Source organism: Scomber scombrus, chromosome 18 (assembly GCF_963691925.1).
Source record: "Scomber scombrus chromosome 18, fScoSco1.1, whole genome shotgun sequence".
Taxonomy (NCBI): Eukaryota; Metazoa; Chordata; class Actinopteri; order Scombriformes; family Scombridae; genus Scomber; species Scomber scombrus.
The window spans coordinates 12,928,258-12,948,182 of NC_084987.1; the positions used below are offsets into that span (position 1 = coordinate 12,928,258).

General features: G+C 38.4%; 4 protein-coding genes across 4 annotated transcripts; 1 reads left to right on the forward strand and 3 right to left on the reverse strand.

Moving 5' to 3' along the window:
* On the reverse strand, positions 1-1,317 carry LOC133999157 (inward rectifier potassium channel 2-like). Its single transcript, XM_062438334.1, has one exon. The coding sequence runs from the start codon at positions 1,315-1,317 to the stop codon at positions 1-3; it is 1,317 nt and encodes a 438-aa protein (XP_062294318.1).
* Positions 1,318-4,592: 3,275 nt separating this feature from the next.
* Positions 4,593-5,741, reverse strand: LOC133999932 (inward rectifier potassium channel 16-like). The gene has a single exon (XM_062439281.1). It carries the CDS (start codon positions 5,739-5,741, stop codon positions 4,593-4,595), a length of 1,149 nt encoding a protein of 382 aa, XP_062295265.1.
* A 2,279-nt stretch (positions 5,742-8,020) lies between these two features.
* On the forward strand, positions 8,021-13,976 carry LOC133999933 (5-hydroxytryptamine receptor 3A-like). Its single transcript, XM_062439282.1, has 9 exons — positions 8,021-8,069; positions 11,138-11,283; positions 11,649-11,755; positions 11,869-12,038; positions 12,318-12,433; positions 12,642-12,852; positions 12,941-13,099; positions 13,233-13,386; positions 13,964-13,976. Exons 1-9 carry the CDS (start codon positions 8,021-8,023, stop codon positions 13,974-13,976), a joined length of 1,125 nt encoding a protein of 374 aa, XP_062295266.1.
* A 1,096-nt stretch (positions 13,977-15,072) lies between these two features.
* On the reverse strand, positions 15,073-18,890 carry LOC133999827 (Golgi apparatus membrane protein TVP23 homolog B-like). Its single transcript, XM_062439147.1, has 7 exons — positions 18,837-18,890; positions 18,535-18,608; positions 18,290-18,434; positions 16,788-16,877; positions 16,164-16,289; positions 15,945-16,073; positions 15,073-15,857 (listed from the first exon to the last, which is right to left on the reverse strand). The coding sequence occupies exons 1-7, from the start codon at positions 18,846-18,848 to the stop codon at positions 15,831-15,833; spliced, it is 603 nt and encodes a 200-aa protein (XP_062295131.1). The 5' UTR covers positions 18,849-18,890; the 3' UTR covers positions 15,073-15,830.
* Positions 18,891-19,925: the final 1,035 nt, after the last annotated feature.

Sequence of the window (19,925 nt, forward strand, 5' to 3'; positions counted from 1 at the left end):
TCATATCTCTGATTCTGCTGTCAAAGGCCTTGATTCTAAAGGCAAAGAGTCCAGATTGTGTTCAGAGTCTGAAACCACATCTGTGTTTGTGTCTTCAAGTGCACCAACCTCCACATCCCTCATCTCCCTGTTTTCATCCTCCTCAAACTCGTCCTCCATCTCTACTTTTTCAAGGGCCACCTCGTTCTCGTAACAAAAGGAGTTCCTTGAGCTGGAGGCATTGGACTTCTTCTCCGCTAGTTCTCTGGCACTACAGTGGGGCGTGCTGGGAACCTCGTAGGTGTTGTCAAAGCGAGAGTAGTCCACTTTGTAGTAGTTCTTTTCTTCAAAGAGCACCGGCTCAAAGCGGTGACCCCAGAGGATCTCACTGGCCACGTAGGAGCTCCGACACTGAGTAGTCATGGCTGTGGCCTCAACCATACCCTCCAGAATCACCACAATTTCAAATTCTGATGACTCCAGCTCCTGTTTGCTCATCTCAAAGAATGGGCTGTCCTCATCAATCTCATGCACAATGGTGATTGGAGACACTAGGAAGATTCTGTCAATGCCGCTATCGAAGCCTACATCGATGTCTACCTGATCTAAAGGGATGAACTCTCCCTCTGCAGTGGTACGGGACTTGAGGAGCTGGGCCCTTACGTGGGCCTCCACCAGGTGACTCTTCCTCAGGTTCCCCACACGCCACATCAGGCACAGTTTGCCGTCCCTCATGGCCACTGTGGCAAAGTGGCTGAACACCAGGGTCTCGTTCCTCTTTTTGGGTTTGGCCATCTTGGCCATGACAGCACCAATAATGAAAGCATCAATGATGCATCCCACAATGCTTTGGAAGACAACCACAAAGACAGCAACAGGGCATTCCTCTGTCACATAGCGATACCCATAGCCAATAGTGGTTTGGGTCTCCACTGAGAACAAGAAGGCAGCAGTAAAGCTGTCCACATTGGAAACACATATTTGAGTATCATTCTCCAAGTCCCCGTAAGAGAGGGCCACCAGCCAGAAGACAAGGCCAAAAAACAACCATGACAGCAGGAAGGAAAGGCAGAAGATGAGCAGCATCCAACGCCAGCGAATGTCCACACAGGTGGTGAAGATATCTGCCAGGTACCGCTGGCTTTTCTCACTCATATTGATAAACTGCACATTGCAGTGACCATCCTTCCTGACGAAGCGGCTCTGATGTTGGTGCTCTGTGTGCACCTTGTTGACATTGCCATTTCCATAGCCATTCGGGACGGCAATAGTTGCCAGCTTCATGCCGTCTTCCTCAGAGGACACAATGCTGTAGCGGTGACTTCGCACACTCCCCATTGCTTCCACTTGGGAGGGCTGGGCCGATTCTGCTTTGGAAAACAGTCTAAGTTTTTGGTAGAAGCGTTGGAGAAACAGTTTTAAATGATCCTGGGGACAAAGTCAAGCAGAAATAGTGGACAACAGGAGTATATCCTGAGGGGAACAGGGGAGACTGGGCCTGTGCTTCTGCAGGTGTGTGCACCTTTGGTGAGGGTAGGTCACTCCTCTCTGATGGCTGTTTTGGACCTCATTAGTGAAGTGGGCTGTGGAAATTACAGAGAGAAAAACAGTTTTAAAGTAATTGGCAGCAACCAGAGCAAAGATCAGTGCATGTGGGTGTGTGGTTACTTGCTGTCTAAATAATGCAGTGTACACTCAAAGTTAGCAGCATTATTCCTGCATACACAGGCAGTATAAATTGTGCACTGAAGTCAGAAAGCACAGGGAACGCATTGTGTGTGCATTATCAGTAGTAGATTAAAATATTATCCAAGCACTTAGATAGCTGACAAAGAGGGAAAGGATGTTTACCCTGCTTAATCTAAGTATTAATTAGGCAGGTCAATCCATAGGGAGCAGAGTCAAATTACAGATCAAGTTCATGTTAATCCAGTGAGCAGCTAGAACAAAGACACACTACATGTAGCAGCTCTTTGCAGACACACTTACATAAATGAGAAAGCAATATGACGTATAGAAAAATAAACCTGCAGCATATTCACTATTACATTTCTTGCTCCTTCATTTTAGTTATTCAGGAGTACACAGTTACAATAACAAATATGCACAAGCATTTACAAAACTAATTCACACCTACATTTTCACCTCTAAACAATGATGTAACAAGATTTAATGAACCTTGCAGCTATTCAGAGAAGATGGGTCACTTTCTCTGAAAGCAACAGTAACCTTGCATCATATGTAATAGAGCAACAAGGACAGCTAAATTAGAAAAGCTATTGACTTGGTGTGTGTGTGTGTGTGTGTGTGTGTGTGTGTGTGGGTGTGTAGACTGAAAGGTCCATTAAAATGCAACACCACAGGCTACAAAAGGCCACAGTCAGCCAGACATGCTCTGCTAGTGCCAAAATTGCTCCCCACCTCCACTTTTGAAACTATCTCATCTGTGGGTGTCACTGTTGTGTCAAAGTGAGGAGGTCCAGAAAGGCCTTGTAAGAAGTAGGAAATAAAGCCTGGTGTTGAAAACATGTTATTGTACGTGTTTCGATGATTAAGTTCAAAATTAAACTTTTAGTCAGCGTAGGTCATTTTTATTACATCATCTGATTTTGCGCTGATTTAACTTCCCTGAAAGTGATCAAATGTCATGTGGGATAAAATATGCAGGACGTGGCCCTAAATCCCTCTGCATCATCTTTGTTCTTTTCAACTAATGATGTCATTGCTGGGATGACTCAAAATAGCAACCTGTCACGCACACTGTTGGGAATAAGGGGTTTAAACATCCCATAGAATTTACAATAATACAATACATTCAATACATTTAAGAAGAATTTACAGGTTACCTTATGAACAAGCAGTCATCTTTTGGTTTTACCAAATACTCTGTCTCATTGTGGTGCTCAAACAAGGCAAAGACCAGACTGCTAAAAGCCTTTATAGTTCAGACATGATTGAAAACAGTCTGACAGAAAGACAGTTGAGGGGACATTTCTAGCATACTGTCGTCTGAATTAGTGGGAAGTCAACAGAGCATGCATTTTTAACATGGGTGACCCCCTGTGGGAGTCAAACCCCCTTACTTTGAAGGAGAAAGAGAGCACTAAAAACTCTCTCAATCTCTTTCATTACAACTGTCACTGTTCATACTTCTAAATGTATCACATCACTTATTGCTGCAGGTTGGTACATGGTGACAGACCAAGGCTTCCAGAGGCTGCACAACCTGTGACTGTTTGTTTTACATGTGTTCTCAATTAGAGCCAACAGCTGAGGCAGATGGAAACTGGTTACATAAAGCTGCTCTATTTTTTATTACACAAATCAATAACTTTAGCCAATCATTCAGCAGATGCTGTCCTTTATTATAAACTCTGACAAAATATATTTTTTTATAATAGCAGACTATTTCTAAGTTTTGCAGCAGTTTCACGTGTGTATTGATTTTGATTATTAGGCCTAATATTATTATGTTTTTTTATGAATTCAGCTCATGCACATACATCATGAGTTACAACAAGGACAGGGTCAATGGAGGATATCATTCAGTCTACATCCTCCAATTTCTAATGGTAGACTCAATAAAAACAGCACCGTTCAAAAATAATAAAAGGGATAATACTAAATAACACTAACAATATTAAAACCAACTTTATAAAACATGGAGCAGCTTTTTCTCAGAACTGAATCATTTTAATACTGCAGACATCACCCTGCATTGCACCTCTATTATTGCAAACTGAAAGTTAGTATTTCCCACGCTACATCACTCCCACAAAAACAGACAAATGTTTTGCGCTTATTACACCTACCTGTTGGTCCATGCACAAATCTCTCGTTTTCTTGTAGTAATAAGTCCCATATGCGCCAGATATGCACGCTGCGTCCCGTTTATTCTTGCTGCTCTTTTGTTGTGCTCACCTAGTTTCCCGTCCGTCACTGTAAATTCTGCCATAACCCTCTCCAACAGTACTGAGGAAAATGTTTGCCGTGGCAAAGACGGACTTTAAAAGCACGTGTGCCTGTCCACGCCCCTTTTCACGCTGACGGCCAATAGAAAGCTGAAGCGCCTGTTTGAGGCTCTGCGCCCACAAGGAGTTTTTTTTATTATTATTATTTTTATTTGTCAGAGTGGGAGCCAGTGGAAAAAATGTACAGAAAGAAGCGTGACTCTTGATTGTGAAAAACATCTTCAAAGTCGTGACTACAATTCATTTGATGACATTTAAATTAATGAATTAGAATTGCGGTTTAATGTTTTGAAACTTGATGTTTTCCCCATTTCTGTCCAAGAATAATTAATATGTTTGTGAAATCTGTGATTTTCCAACATCATCAGCACTGCTGGAATAATATTTAGTGTACTGGGTGAACACAAGGTGGTGGTGTAGAGCTACAAGAAGAATTGAACACTGGCTTTGTGTACAATGACTGGACTTATTACTCCAATTCATGTAGTTTTACAAGGAAATTTGAATTTTATTTGACTTACATTTATAAACATCGTAACAAAAACTATCTTACATGAACAGAACAGAAACAAAAAACTATCTTACATGAACAGTTCACTGTACATAATGTATTGGCTTCATTGGTTTCTTTGGCTTTTTAACCTACAAACAGGTTTGCTGCATCACCTCAGCAGCAATGTCAGATGTCACTGTATAGCTGCCTCCATTTCTCTTGATTGATATTAAATGTTCACTGTCGGACTGTCCCGTCCCTACTGGATGTCTCCCCCTGTCATACTGTTCTGCACTCATGAGGGGCACTGACACCCATGTGGTCTCATTGAACAGAGCGTAGTCTACCGTGAAATGCTTCTTGCCCAATTTCAACATGTCCTGGAAACGCTGCCCCCAGCGGATGTCTGCTGGTGTGTAGGAGGTACGTGTCTGGTGGAGCATTCCAGTAGAGTCACCAGTGTAGGTGAAGGACACCACCAGTTCAAAGTGGTCCTGCTGCAGGTCGTCCAAGCTCAGGCTGTAGAGGGGGCTGCCAGGTTCCAGCTTGTGAATAATTGTTGCTGGTGTGGCAAGGACAATGTCTTGGTTCTGGATGTCCAGGTCCTCGTATGATATCACAACAGAGCCCAGAGGCTGCTTCTCAAAGCGGACTATCTGGGCCCTGGCCACACCTTCCAGAATGTGATTACCTCTGAAGTCGCCAAGGCGCCATGACAAACACAAAACCCCATCTCGCAGGTTGACCACTGCACAGCTGCTAAAGCCCACTGTCTGAGCTCTCTTACGAGCAGATGCCATTTTAGCCAAAACAATACCAATGATAATGGTATCAAGGAGACAGCTGACTACACTTTGAACTGTCAATACAATAATGGCCACAATACAGTTCTCAGTTATCGCCCTGAAGCCATAGCCAATAGTTGCCTGGCTCTCCATTGAGAACATAAACGCTCCAGTAAAGCCATGCACATTGGCCACACAGGGTTTGTTTTCTACATCATCAGTGTCTCCATTTACATATGCAATAAGCCAAAAACAGAGACCAAAAAAGAGCCAGGAGAGAATGTAAGACAGGGAAAAGATGAGGAGCATTACTCTCCAGCGGATCTCCACAAGAGTGGTGAAGATGTCCATTAGGTATGGGCTCCAGTTTCCAGGGGCCTTCTGAAACAGCACAGGAAAGCTGCCATCTTTCTGCATGTAACGCAGCCGCTTTCCCTTATTTTTTCTGCCAAGTGTGTGGATTGTAGTGTGGTGAGTGTCAATGATGACCTGATCACCCCTCTCTGTGCTCATTTTGTCCAGCAGTACCTTTCAATCTCCTGTAGACAGACAGAGAAAATGCAGATTAGGATTGTACTTTGAAAGGAAAATCACAAAAAAAATTGACTAACATAGAAAGATGTACTCATGGGCAAGAGGGACAACATTTTACTCATTACATGTGAGTAAAATGTAAAAGGCTCTCAGACTGTTTGTTAAGCTGAAGCCTTCATGTTTGAGTAAGCGGTCATTCGTTGCCTCAGGCCAAATGATTTGAACAGTGCCGCGCTCTGGATGTGAAAAATGTACCTCGAGAAAATAAGTTTCTCATTGATTGATTATTTACCAGAGGTTCCATTACAGTCTGGATGCCACCCACTAAGTCTGTGCTTGAAGCTCTCTACAAACACTTGAATTGTGGAGGGATTGTTTCTATTCAGCTTGTTCCATTAAATAAACCTTCGATTCCAAATGAGAGCTATTAAACAGTTTGACATTCAGTGTGGAAGTACTACAGAAATTATAGTTGTGATTATTCATGGTTAGGACCTTGAAAATAGTCACTATGAAGACAATTTCAAATAAATTTGATATCATTTGTCATTTCATATTTAAAGTTATTCCTCATTTACAGACATAGGTTTACTGATATGTTCCTATGTGACCTGTCAAATGAGGCAATACCTGAAGTCTGCTGCTTTGCTTAGTACTGTCCACCTTGATTTTCAGTTTGTGTGTCTGCCACAGGTTTGTGTTGAACTTTAATGGGATTTTCAGCCATTTTTCCTCAACTACCAAGTAAAAAGCTTTATTGTGTTGCTGAATACAAGGTCATTTTGTTAAATTTAATATTTTGTGTGTTAAAACAACAATTTTCATACTCATTTCATTCACTGGTCCCTTAAAAAGGGTTTTTGTTACTGTTTAGTTTTTGGTGTAATCAACCCCAGGTCACAAGTATTTACTGCAGTAAAGTCTTTGTAGCTTTTGACATATCCAAAAAAAAGAACATGTTTTGTAGGGCAACATCTGTGTATGAGTATGCTTCCCCCTATCAGGCACAGGGAAATCTAGTCTGACAGAGGGGAGAACCTCTTTTTAATCAGTTTGGCTTATCTCTTTAGTTTTGAGTTTTGGCAGTCTGTTGACTTCCCAGATGTGCCCCAGACCAAAAGCAAACAGTCAGCCTTTGAACAACAGTCCTGATATTAAGTTTTTATTTGATAAATACAATAAATTAAACAAGCATACTTGTCATGAATGTGCTCATATCATTTATGTCTTTACTGTTTGAGTCTTAAGAAAGCCTGTGCCGGTTAATTAAGCACAACCCTGACCTTAGTGTGGTGCTGATATTAATCTATTGCTTTCCTCATGAGGGTAAATTATTATCCACAAACAGCCTTTAACAGCGCTCACCTCCAAATGTTACCGCAAGGGTCAAACTTTAACCACACAACCTATTTCTCATTGACGTACAGTATGAGAGACACCAGACCAGATGTTTTTATCACTTTCATACACTGTTCTTCAGTGACCACAGTTATGAGGCGGCTTCTTGAGCTGTCACAGATGAAAGACACGCTATCAAGTTTATGTTTGATTGCAGAATGCTGAGTCAATTATCTCGCTGATAAATATACATTTCCTTTCCGAATGTTTGTCAGACTTTTATCTCAAGTTTTTATTGCTTAATTGAGACACTTGGGAACACGCAGCTGATGGTAATATCGGTTTATGATTAATGACTTTTCAAGAGTTCTAATATTACATTTCCAGTGTTGTAATTTTGTACCCAAACTATTGCAGGTCTCAGTTGTGGCGTTTGTGCAATATTAAGGTGTGCAGTTTTTAAATTACAGTGTTCACAATGTTAGATAAAGGTCAGTCTAAATGAAATTTGAATTAAAGTTTAAATGGGCTTTTCTTGGTATGTGAACAGTAACTGAACACATAAGTAAACAAAAACACTCAACACCACAAAGTGAAAAAGTCAAAGATTATGGAAGTATGCACCCTCACGCATGAGACACTGAGTTTTCAGCTGTATTACATTAAAGGCTCTATCTATAAAATCTACTTACTATAATTATAACTTTTCTTTTGTGTTCAATTCAATTGACAGTAATTTTGTGAAAGGTGGAATCAGTCTTTGATAAATACTGTAGACAACAGCAAAATGCTTAAAAAATAAAACAAGTTAGTACAACAACATGATGAATAAAATACTTATTAACAACAAAATGACCCATGCTGCAGTGCTACAGGTTTCAGTCAGTTGCAGCCTGATTTCTACACAGCAATCAGAGGCCATGGACAAGGACAAGAACAGGTTACAGGACAATCAAGTCAGTGGAAAAGGTCGCTGAAGCCCACCCACCCTCCAGCACTTGAATGATTCAGAGTCACAAAACAAGCAGGATACATTGTTGAGGTATGGTGTTTATAATCTTATTGCTGAGGTTATATAGCCAATTTTATGTATGTTTACTATACCTTATTAAATCTATGTATCTATATTTATTTCCATTTCTCATTTCATTTAGTACAGTTCTTGTGCTGAAACATTACTGCAAATAGTGAAACCCATGCATAATATCTTCCATGAATATGTAATCAGTTCATTGCATTACTCAACAATTGCTGTCACATTTGTTTGTCAATAAGGAGCTTATTTAAGATTTGAAAAATATATATGTTATAATTTTCCTGCAATTTATAAGATATGAAAGATATTATTCTGTATTATTTGTTATCATTCAACTGCATTTGCATTTAATTTGCAACCATTTAAAAGTAGTCTGATAAAATGTGTGTAGTTGTTCAATATTTTAACATTTTGCTTTTCTTCATGGAAGGTATATACAGTATTCAGCTTAGAAATTTGAATAGTTTTGGAACTAATACAAAGCACAAGAGAATCAATATCAAACTTACGTGCAGAGAAGAAATAAGAGTTTGTCAGGTGTCACAAAGGTGCCACAGCCAAAGTAACCTCTGAGTTCAGTCACTTGCAGAGTGTGACACTGTTGGGGGACGGCCTGCTCCTAAAGCAAAGTCCCATTTTGTTCCGATATCACAGCAATCACTTCCCTGTGAAACCTTATTGGACAATCAGGAAGAATTTATGACCTATGGAATATTTTAAAGGTTTCTCCCAGGAAAAAAACATCAAATGTCCTCGGCCTGTTTGTTTCAGGATTATGAAACATAATAACATCTTTTCAAAAAGACTTCTGCAAATGATGAAGACAGGGATACTATTTATAGGTTTTTAGCAGGTTATTTGCAGCTATGTATATTTGTGTAATTTCTCTTCAGATTTCCGTGATTCATTAGACAGAAAGTTAACCTTTGCTCGATCAGGTGGAGAGGCAGCCATTGGCACAAGGATCGTCTTTGTCTCAATTGTCCTCAATTTGGTTCTGATAAGACAAGAGAGATCACAAATGACTGCCGGGAAACACTAACTTTTAAAACCACATTTATTGCAGTCATAACATCATTTAGAGCTGTTATAAAGAGGTTGGCAACATCAAAACAACCGTGTTTGTGTTGTTAAAAATAGAACACAACCCCTACTCCCTTCTGAAACCTACCCGATTCAGTGTGTATTGATTTTTTTGAAGATGACGTGTGAAGACAGAGATAAGACACATTCCTCTGAGAGATAACCTGGAAAGTTCATCAGTCTGTCATTTTGAGGCAGCAACTATATAAAATCACATTGAAAACACAAGGAAAAATTAAATAGCATTACTTACTTTACTGCAGTACATACATAGCATACCCCTTGATTGATTGATTAATTGATTGATTGATTGATTGATTGATTGATTGATTGATTGATTGATTGATTGATTGATTAATTCAAGTGTCCTGCTCCACTATACTGTATTATTATACATAGTTATTAGACACACTTGGTTATTTTGTTACTTTTTCATTAGCTTATTTTATTTAATAGCTTATTTAGCAGAAAATGTTAAATGGAGAAATGTGTACAACAGTAACATAAGGAAACATTTATCATGACCATCATGATGGGGACAGGATTTCCCAGGATTAAGGGCTGCTCTAAAGTGCCTATAGTGAATGTTATGTGGTTTGAGGACACTCATTTGAAGTTGTCAGCCAAGTACGGAGAGATGTGTTTTGAATCTGGGTGTCAGACAAAGAGGAGAGGCCATTGTGTAGTGACCTAAAACAGATAGAAAAGTATCCATACCAGTGGTACCGAGGAGGAGGATGAGAATGCAGCACCAGACAGGATGAAGGCCTTGAATAGGGAAACAACCTGATCAGTGTGGAAATCTTCTGAAACAGTTAAACAGATATTTGTCAGACATATTGGAGACCAGAAAGTGATAAGCTTGGCTGTGACTGATAATGATCTGGTCAATCACACATGATATGTGTGAAATGTTCAAGATAAAGCACCTGTTACCCAGTGCTCTAATATTCCAGAAAAACCCTGATGGATACAACTGAAAATAGGGTAGTAAAGTTAGAAAATATTTTTTTTTGTAATGCACTAGACTTTATTTGCCATGTGAATAGGTCCAAAGATAGACAATCAGATGAGAGTACCTGTCTTTTTCTTTCTATATTTTTTCCCAGTTTTCAACATCTATTGATCATGTTTGACCAATCCAACATACATAATATGTTTTAATATTTGAAATAATTATTTTGCCAGTGCAATCTAACTTATAAAAAGGTTTTCCAATTGACAAAAGTAAAAGCCAACAATCACCCAGCTGTCACTACAAAATAGGTGTTTCATGGCTGTTGCGTGAGGAGGCACGCCTTTGTGAAACTACAGCAAAATCATAGCTGTTTCAAGTCTTTGTCATGCCTCCATGACAGTGTGTCCTGTCTCCATCAGGTACACTCATGTCTCCATTATTGTCTACTCACTTTGCTGTATGACAGCTAGAGTCCTTTTGTAATGCAGAGCAGCATGGACAGGTGGAAAGACAAATTGCAGCTGGAGCCACTTGTACTTGGTGGCAGGTAAACAGACAGTGGGACAATTTGTACTTATGTTCTGTCTGTTTACAGAAGATCAATATCACGCACTGGTATTCTTACACACTATAATGGGAAAGCCATATTGTCTCATATGACCCTGCGTGGGGTGCTGAGTGTTGTAAATATGCGGTTTCACGTCACACACAAGCCTATTTAAGTGTCATGTCAGGCAAACGAAGCTGAGAGAGGAGAGCTGTCAGTAAATGCATGAGGTTTATTCATCTTATTCCTGCAGCAATGTTTTCACATATGTTGAGATTTCTTTATCTGTGGAAGGCTGTCTTCATGCTGACTTTTCTTACAATAGGTAAATTATTTTTAGAAGATGTAACAGGCTGGAAGAATCATTTCTAAAAAGTTTTAAAGCTCTGGTTCACATTTATTTCTCATTTTAGGAGGTGGATATGGCAATTCCAACTGCACAACAAGGCGATGTCTGGCTGAAACACTTATCAACAGAAACTATTCATCTCAGCCACAGAATGAAGACTGCACCCAAATAATAAAAGTGCCGTTCATTGAGTATCAAACCCTGTCAGTTGTAAGTATTGTCTTAAACATTTTATAGTGGAGCTGAAGTTTTTCTTCTTGTAGATCTTTTTGTAAGTCGGGAAGAAATGTTTCAGTGTTTATTAATGTTTGGGTTTCTTTCCTGCATATATGCTAATTAAAACTTGCTACTAATTTGAGAATGCCTTTTCATCATGTAAAAATGCACAGAATTTGAAAAAGGAAATTTATTTATCTTATCATATTTATAATTATATTTTTTTCTTTAACAGGATACAAAGAATCTCCGCTTAATTGTTCGTCTACAAGCCAGAATTGTAAGCCTCAAGATACTTTCAAATGAGCAAAGAGCAATAGAGTGTAATTCAATCACATTAATGTTGATTATCATCACAGGAATGGAAAGATCTTGAGCTGAAATGGGACAAGTCAGTTTATCAATATGATACGGTGGTCCTGCCAGTAAATAAAATCTGGACCCCAGAACTCCATGTGACAAACGGGTAAGTCTATCACATCAGACTGTCATTATGTCATTATGTGTTATCACTAAATCATTTCTTGGATTCCTTGATGTTTATCTGTTACATCTGGCTTCTATCATGTGTGACTATAGAATATTAACGACTATGAAGCACAATTCCCATGATCTACTGGTATACAGTAATGGCACTGTGAAGCACATGGTCATCATCAATGCAGAGGTGAACTGTGAAGTCAATCTATTCAACTATCCCTTCGCAGCTGATGAGTGCCCCGTCGCCATCCAGGCCTGGTCCATTGACGGTGAGCTCAGAAATTCACTGCATATAATATTCTTTCAAAGATTTAGAGAAAAATGGGTGACAATTTTCAAACTTTTCAGATTGAAGACTCTTCTGCCCTTCATACTCTTTACAGTTATATTTTGAAAGATCTGCCTCATCTTTTGGCTGATATTTCAACTATTTTAGCATTGTCATAATCATCAATCATTCAGTGTCGAAAGAGAATAAATGCACATAATTCTGTGAAGTTTTATCATAATAAACAAATTATTAAAATTTTTATTTCATTTCATTTCAGGATGTGGTACAGAGCTGGTATTGGGTACGGTGAAGATGGTGGATAGTACCCATGGAGACTGGCAAACGGATGATGTGAAACTCCAGAAAAAAAGAGATGATCGCAATTACATCATGGTGTCAATTAGTGTTTCTTGCTATCCTGCTATTAACCCAAAGTATTTTTAACCACTTAAAAAAACGTTTTTATTTGTTTGATGAAAGTTTGCCAAATAAACTGCATGACTTCAACTGAAGATATTTCTAAAACAGCTACAGTTAGAAATTTTTAAAAGCAATGAAAAACCTACTACAACCAGCAAACTGCGACTGTAATTCTCCCCAGGTGTCATTGAGCATCAAATATCTGAACCCCTTCCTGACTTTAATGCTGCCCAGTATCTTGCTCATCTTGACCGACGTAGTCAGCTTCGCCCTGCCACTGGGAGGCGGTGAACGCAACTCTTTCAAGGTCACTCTGGTGCTCAGCTTCACCATGTTCCTCATAATTCTCAACGATAAGCTCCCTGGAGACAGCGACTGCAGCCCCATCATCCGTCAGTCATCTTGCATGCATGTCACCAACACACTCAAAGTTTGACACTGAACTGTGTATAAGTCACTAACCATCTGTCTTCACTGCAGGACCCCACTTCTGTATTTGTCTGGCCCTCTTGGTGTTGAGCATGTTGGTGTCCCTGGTGCTTACACGGGTGGCCAAAGATGGAGGCCTCATTTTCTGCTGCATGTCCAAAGGGCCAACCTGTGGAAGCACAGAGAACAAGGAAGAGAAAGAGGATGAAGGTGAGGAAGATGTGTTTGTTAAATGACTGCAATACTTTTGATAAAGAGCTGAGTAGAGTGTTTTGAGTCTTGATTTTTTAGAAACCTGCATAACACATTCCACCTCTCCTAATTATCACTTTAATCCTTACAGAAGCCAAAGCTGACGTTCCAGTCACTCAGCTTGATGCCTCAGACAGTCAAATCCTCAGAAAGGTGGTCTACTTCCTTGAAAGCCTGGATGCCAAGGAACTGAAGATAGAGAAATGTCAGGAGTTTGCCAACACAGTGGACAAGATCTTTTTCTGGTGCTATTTCACTTTTTGCATCATATACTTTTGTGTAATGACTGGTGTGATGTTGAAGTATCAATGTGACGTCGACCATTTTGATTTCTGGTACTAAAAATAACTATTAAACTCTTGAGATACTGCATAACATTACTTCAAACATATTACTTTGACTAAGCTGATCTACAAAATAAATAAATCAATTAAATTTAAAATATATATATATATATATACACATACATACATATATATACATATCATTGCATCATTTCTCCACCATGATTTGTGCCTGTATAGGCCTTATTTGGACGTTTGTTAAAAATGTGAGTCAGCTTATTTCTGAAAGTCAGACAAATAAAGAAATTTCATTTTCACTCCTGAGCTTATTTATTTCAATTGAGTCACATAAACATATGAAATAATCATTTTCACTTGGGCAGTTGCACACATGACAAATTGTTACATCCACACAAATACATATCATATTAAATATTAGTTTTTATTTTGTTATTGTTGTTGCATATGTATTATTTAGTTTACTATCACTTTTATGTAGTTAGTTTGTGTAACGTTGTGAATTTTTAATATGTTTTAGGTGGATGCTTTAAATAAGCACATTCGGGTTTTCTGCTTCTCCCTGCACTGTATTTATCTGTTCTCTGTAATTTTGTGTGCAACTTTTAATTTGTGCAAAATAAACTAAACAAAAAAAATCCAATAAATAACATACAGGTCTATGAGATGATTCAACCTTTCCCTTGCAACTGTTTAATTTCACCACTGAACAAAAAAAGATGTACAATCTTCTTCTTCTTCTTTTCTACTGTGCTTTTTGATCACACCAAAACTTTGATGTTCATCCACTTGTTCCGCTGAAGAGGCCTCTTTCTGTCCAGTTACTGATGAAAGCACCACTTATTGCTGAATACACAACGTAATGATGGTGTTAAGGGTTTGCTTAAAATGTGCAAGCAACTTTACTCTGCTTCTTAAGCTATTGCATGTTGGCAGAGACTCACAGGTGATTAACACAAATCTAAGTACACTGCAATGAATTCCCAATACACACAGGTTCCTTTGTTGCCACCTTGTGGTTGAATCACTCCTAGCAGAGGCTGGTGACCTAGTGCACTTCTTTACCTTCACTTGATTATTTACCCCACAACTACTCTCCATCTGACTTGATGACATTTTAACCTGTAAGACTTGAACTTACGTTGAATATTTCACAACTCTGTTTATGTCTACCACAAAGCTGTTGAAGGGAGGCTAAAGAGAGGTGAACAGATCAGCAACTAATATTCTTATTGAGTAAGTGTGTATGAGGTCATCAGCAGGGACTTTATGGTAGGACTACGTTTAATCTTCTGTGAAACCGTTTAAACAAATCAGTATACTGCTCAAAAGTTAGGATGCTGTTAAATATGTGTAAATAACATTATCACATAATTAGTATAGTGGCTCAACTGAAGCATTTGCAGTGAGTCATGAAAAGTCAGAAATAATCATTAGATGTTAGTTATCCTATTTGTAGAAAACAACAATATGCCAGGGGAAGTCTGAGTAAGTGGCTGTTTTTCATATAATACCACACTCAAGTAACACTTTTAAAACATATTTTCAACTTTAAAAATGTAAACCCTGACCCTAACCTCCCTACCATATCCTATAATGTCAATGTAAGAAAATAACGTTTCATTGAATTTCATTACCACAATCGAGGTTTAATCAGCAGCCACAATAAGGTTAACAAAATCTATATTGAAGCAATGAGTAAACATGTTAAAGTTAACAACTTTATAATTTGAATATATATATATATTTCTATATATCCAAAATAATTAAACCATTCATCCCAAATGGCCTTAGAAAACATACAAAATATTCCTGCAGGGTTGATTCATCAAAATTCAGAAAAGTGACTCAACCTCAGGGTACAGCAATATTCATCTTACATGTAAAACACATTTCATGCCGTACATTTGAGAGAAAAACATGCAGTCAACATGTGTGGTCACCATTCTGATCTGAAATCAGGCATTTTAACATCTGCACTCCTGATACAAGATCATTTAAATCATGTTTTGACTGTGCTTACTAGTTAAGTTTGTTAGTCTACAAAATTATGCAACAACTGTCTCACATCAATAAAAAATTCACCTTTCCCTGTGCCATCACCTGGAGTACGAAAACTATTATATGAAATTATTAAAATAAATCAAAAACTGAATGTTGCATTTTTAGAAGTCTTTGGCAATTATTCTTGAATTTAACAATCAATACATTCAAATAGAAAGACACATACAAAAACCAAAAACTTTAACCAAAGACTCGAATGAAGTGCAAAAGCCCATATACCCTAAAAAAGAGATGTTTTCAAAAAGGAATCAAGTGAATTTAGTGTGTCCATCCAGCATCGTACTCCATCACACTGCAGGTAGTTGTCACTCATCCTCTTTAACCTAAGGTCCCATTGTTTTCCTCATTGTCTGTTTATGAAAAAAAAATTACACATTAATGCAACATACCAATATAACATTAAAGTAAAGAGGGGATCAGCATTATTTTTCACATACCTCTTTTAAAATCTGGACACCTAGGTAGTTCTTTGCCATGTTTCTTAGGTTTGACTGTCCGCCCACTTTGCATCTGACATAGCCATACACGTTGGCCCATTGTAAAACCAAGCCCATAATTACAACAGCCTGGGGAAACATCACACACATGAGTGAGACACGAACCAAATATTACCACTTTACTAAACTGACATTCAAATTAAGAAACACTGAACCGACCAGCCATTTAATCTTGAAAGAAAAGATGGTGCTGAAGACAAAAATGATCCAGAATATGGGGCACACGATGAGGCCAAGCCAGAAGATCCTAGCCTCTGCACTCGACGTTGGGTTCAGACTGTCTGTCTGTTAAGAAAAATTAATAACATTTCCTTTTAATCTATTTAATAAAAAGCCAAAAAAAAAAAAGTTTCAGTCTTTGGAAATTCATGTGCATTGTGACGTGTGACATTTTGAAGGGATGACAATGCAGCTGTATCTTTGTTGTAAAAAGGTAACCAAGATTTAATGTTTACCCAGGAAAAGTCCTTAGTAAATATTACTGAAGGATTATAAACAATTTTACAAGGTAGATCAATCTTTTAAATTGTAGATGCACCATATTTTCCACAAAGTGCAGACAGGAATTCAACCATCTTGCTGTATTTTTCAGATCTTTATTACTTTACAGAAAGTTGTATTTTTTCCTATCAAGGTTGAATTTTTTTATTTTTTATGAAATGTTATGAAGCTGTTTACAAAGTTTACAAAGAATGCTTTGTTCCATTTTTCTCTTTCATGTGAGAAAGTTTTTTGAGAATACCTGCTAAACATTTGAGATGAGCCCAATCAACTCCTGCCTACCTTCCTCGACTCAAACACCCAGTGGTTCTTTCCATCTTTATCCACTTGATTCCACCATCGAAGCCCCACCAACAATCTGCCAGATACATTCTGGGAGGGAAAAAAATAAATACATTTAAATAGAATAGAATAGAATATCCTTTATTGTACAACAGGTGTCACAACGGGGTCTCTTCCCATGGTGCAATAAAAAGTCAAAATAAATAACACACACACACACACACACACACACACACACACACACACACACACACACACACACACACACACACACACACACACACACACACACACACACACACACACACACACACACAGCACTTATTGCCTATGTAACATGAGGTAGGTGTTGAATACTTTTAGGCATACAAGGTGCTGAGGGTGGGGGTGGCCTGATAGCCCAGGGATAGAAAGTGTTTCTGAGCCGGTTTGTGCGGCTCCTCAGGACCCTGTATCTTCTGCCAGAGGCCAGAAGTTTGAAGAGGCCTTGGCCAGGGTGGGATGGGTCAGACAGGATCTTCCTTGCCCTGTTTAGCCCCCGAGAGTGCAATGTCCTCCAGGGAGGGCAGGGGGCATGATGATTTTTTGTGCCGACTTAATGACCCCCTGCAGGGCTTTTCTGTCTTTGGCTGTGCAGCCGGCATACCACACACTGTGATGCAGTGCGCCAGCACGCTTTCTATCGTGGAGCGATAGAAAGTCTGCAGCAGCTTTGCCTCCAGGTGGCACTTTTCCTGTAGTTTTAACAAGTGCAGTCTCTGCTGAGCCTTGCCCACCACCGCTGAAGTGTTGGTGTGCCATGTTAGGTCGTCAGCCACAAGCACGCCGAGAAACCTGAAAGAGGAGACTCTCTCCACACAGACACTGTCTATCTGTTGTGGGGCGGGGTTCACTCTCTTCCTCCTCCAGTCCATCACCATCTCTTTGGTTTTGCTGGTGTTCAGTAAAAGGTTGTTTGTTTAACACCAGGCTACAAGCCTCTGGACCTCCTCCCTGTATGCAGTTTCTACACCATTATATATATATATATATATATATATATATATATATAGAATAGAATAGAATAGAATATCCTTTATTGGCGGTGGTGGCGCACTGAGATGCATTATATTGACTGGCGTTCCTAATATTTGCCCCCCTCATGTATGTTAATGCTGTGGACAAAATTTTAGAAACACCATTCAATATAATGCACCCTAATACACCACCACCACCCACTATGACCTCAATAATAAACATACAGTGGAATTATCACCTTTCTGTATAAGCGTCATAAATGTGTATTATAATAAGCTGATTTGATTCATCATTCACAACTTACACAACACTTGTGTCCACATTTTCATAAAACAAGAAAAACAGAAAAGGAAAAACAATTAACAAAAAAAAAAGGTGTTAAAATATATATACAACTGAAGCATGGCACACTGTAGAAGTTAATGCAGTATAACTTGGTGGTCCTGACGTAAAACATAACCTGAGCAGACTTGTATTAAGCTCACCTTGACAGTCCAGAAGTCACATGACAGCAGGAGGATGATGGTGACCATACAGACAATGAAGCGACTACTGAAGATCTCGCACAATAAGTAGACCGCAATGGCGCATACTCGGAAGAAAAGATGGAAGAATGAGGCCAGTGGATGCCTGCAACACAAATCTACATGTCATTATATTTAAATCCAGTGCAGTTTAACTAATACTAACAGCCTGGCCACTTTATAACCGCGACAGTAGCACATCTCACCTGATTTTGGACTTTCTTAACGTGCTGGTATCGTCATCTTCACCAAAAAGAGGAGCGTCTGTGTCTTGATAATCCTGTAAACATTACGTGTACATGTGATAGCAGCTAAATGCTAACACTTCATGCAGTGACCAAAACAGACAAAGATGTGTGTCTACTGTGTGTTTTCTCGGCTTAGTTTGTGCATTCAACATGAAAACTCATAAATATGACTTTCTAAAATATCAATTAAGATGTGTATAACGTGCCCAAGACGAAAAACTATTTCCAAATAGTCATAAATTCAGACTTATATAGCTTACCTGCGTCCGCATTTTGACACTTCAAATGTATTTCCTGGTGACGTGGTGGTAAACAAAACCGTGTGCTAAGGACCCCGTGGATGCGCGACTTTAAATTTGCCTGAAGATCCATTAGCTCCATTACCCTTCCCAAATCATTTACGAGCATTTTTAATTCTCTTGTGATTTTTCTCTTGTTTGTTCTGACTTGTAAGTTTTCCCAGATGCTTTGGTGAAGAATGTCTTTACCAACTTTTAATAATTTCTCTGCCTTAAACGTGTATTAAAAAGTATAGGGCTGATTATCTTTTAACAACATGTGCCCTATAAAATATCAGAAAATAGTGTGACAATGTCTATTACAATTTTCTATACCATCTTTAAGTTGCTTGTTTTGGTCTAATAGGTCAAAACTAAAATATAGCTGTTCAGGCTAATTTGCTATAATAATAAAAGCAAAACTTGTGAATAGGGCACGCACAACCGATACTGGACTTTAGTGGCCGATGCTGATATTAGGGAGCAATTGGCCAATAATGTTATATGTACAGAATATAAACATAAACACACACTTTTTTTTACAATGATCCCTCAAATATGGTTAAAAAACACTGGTGATAAAGATATGTAATGGATATTAATATATTACAGTTTAACAATAAACTAACACTAAAAAAACCCACATATATTAAACTTGAATTAAGAAAAAAGGATCAAATATACATAAAAATGCTGCCCATATAACTTTAAACATATTCGCTAATACATCTGTGATCAGCCAATACCAGCCAATAATATCGGCTGACCTACATATCGTTTGAGCTCTACTTGTGAAAATGTTTGGTATTTTTGCTATAAATGGACCTCAACGATCATTTATCATCATGGTTGCTGATTCTGTTAAACAACTAATCAATCAACTAATTGTTTCAAGTTTTTTTTTAAAGAATATGCTCACAGACTAGTCTCTCAGATTATCACTAGAATAGTAATAATATAATAATACTAGCAATTATGATGATAATAATAACATTAATACTACTAATAATACTAATGATAATAATAACACAACTAATTGTTCTCTTCCACCCAATTTATTATATTGCTCAT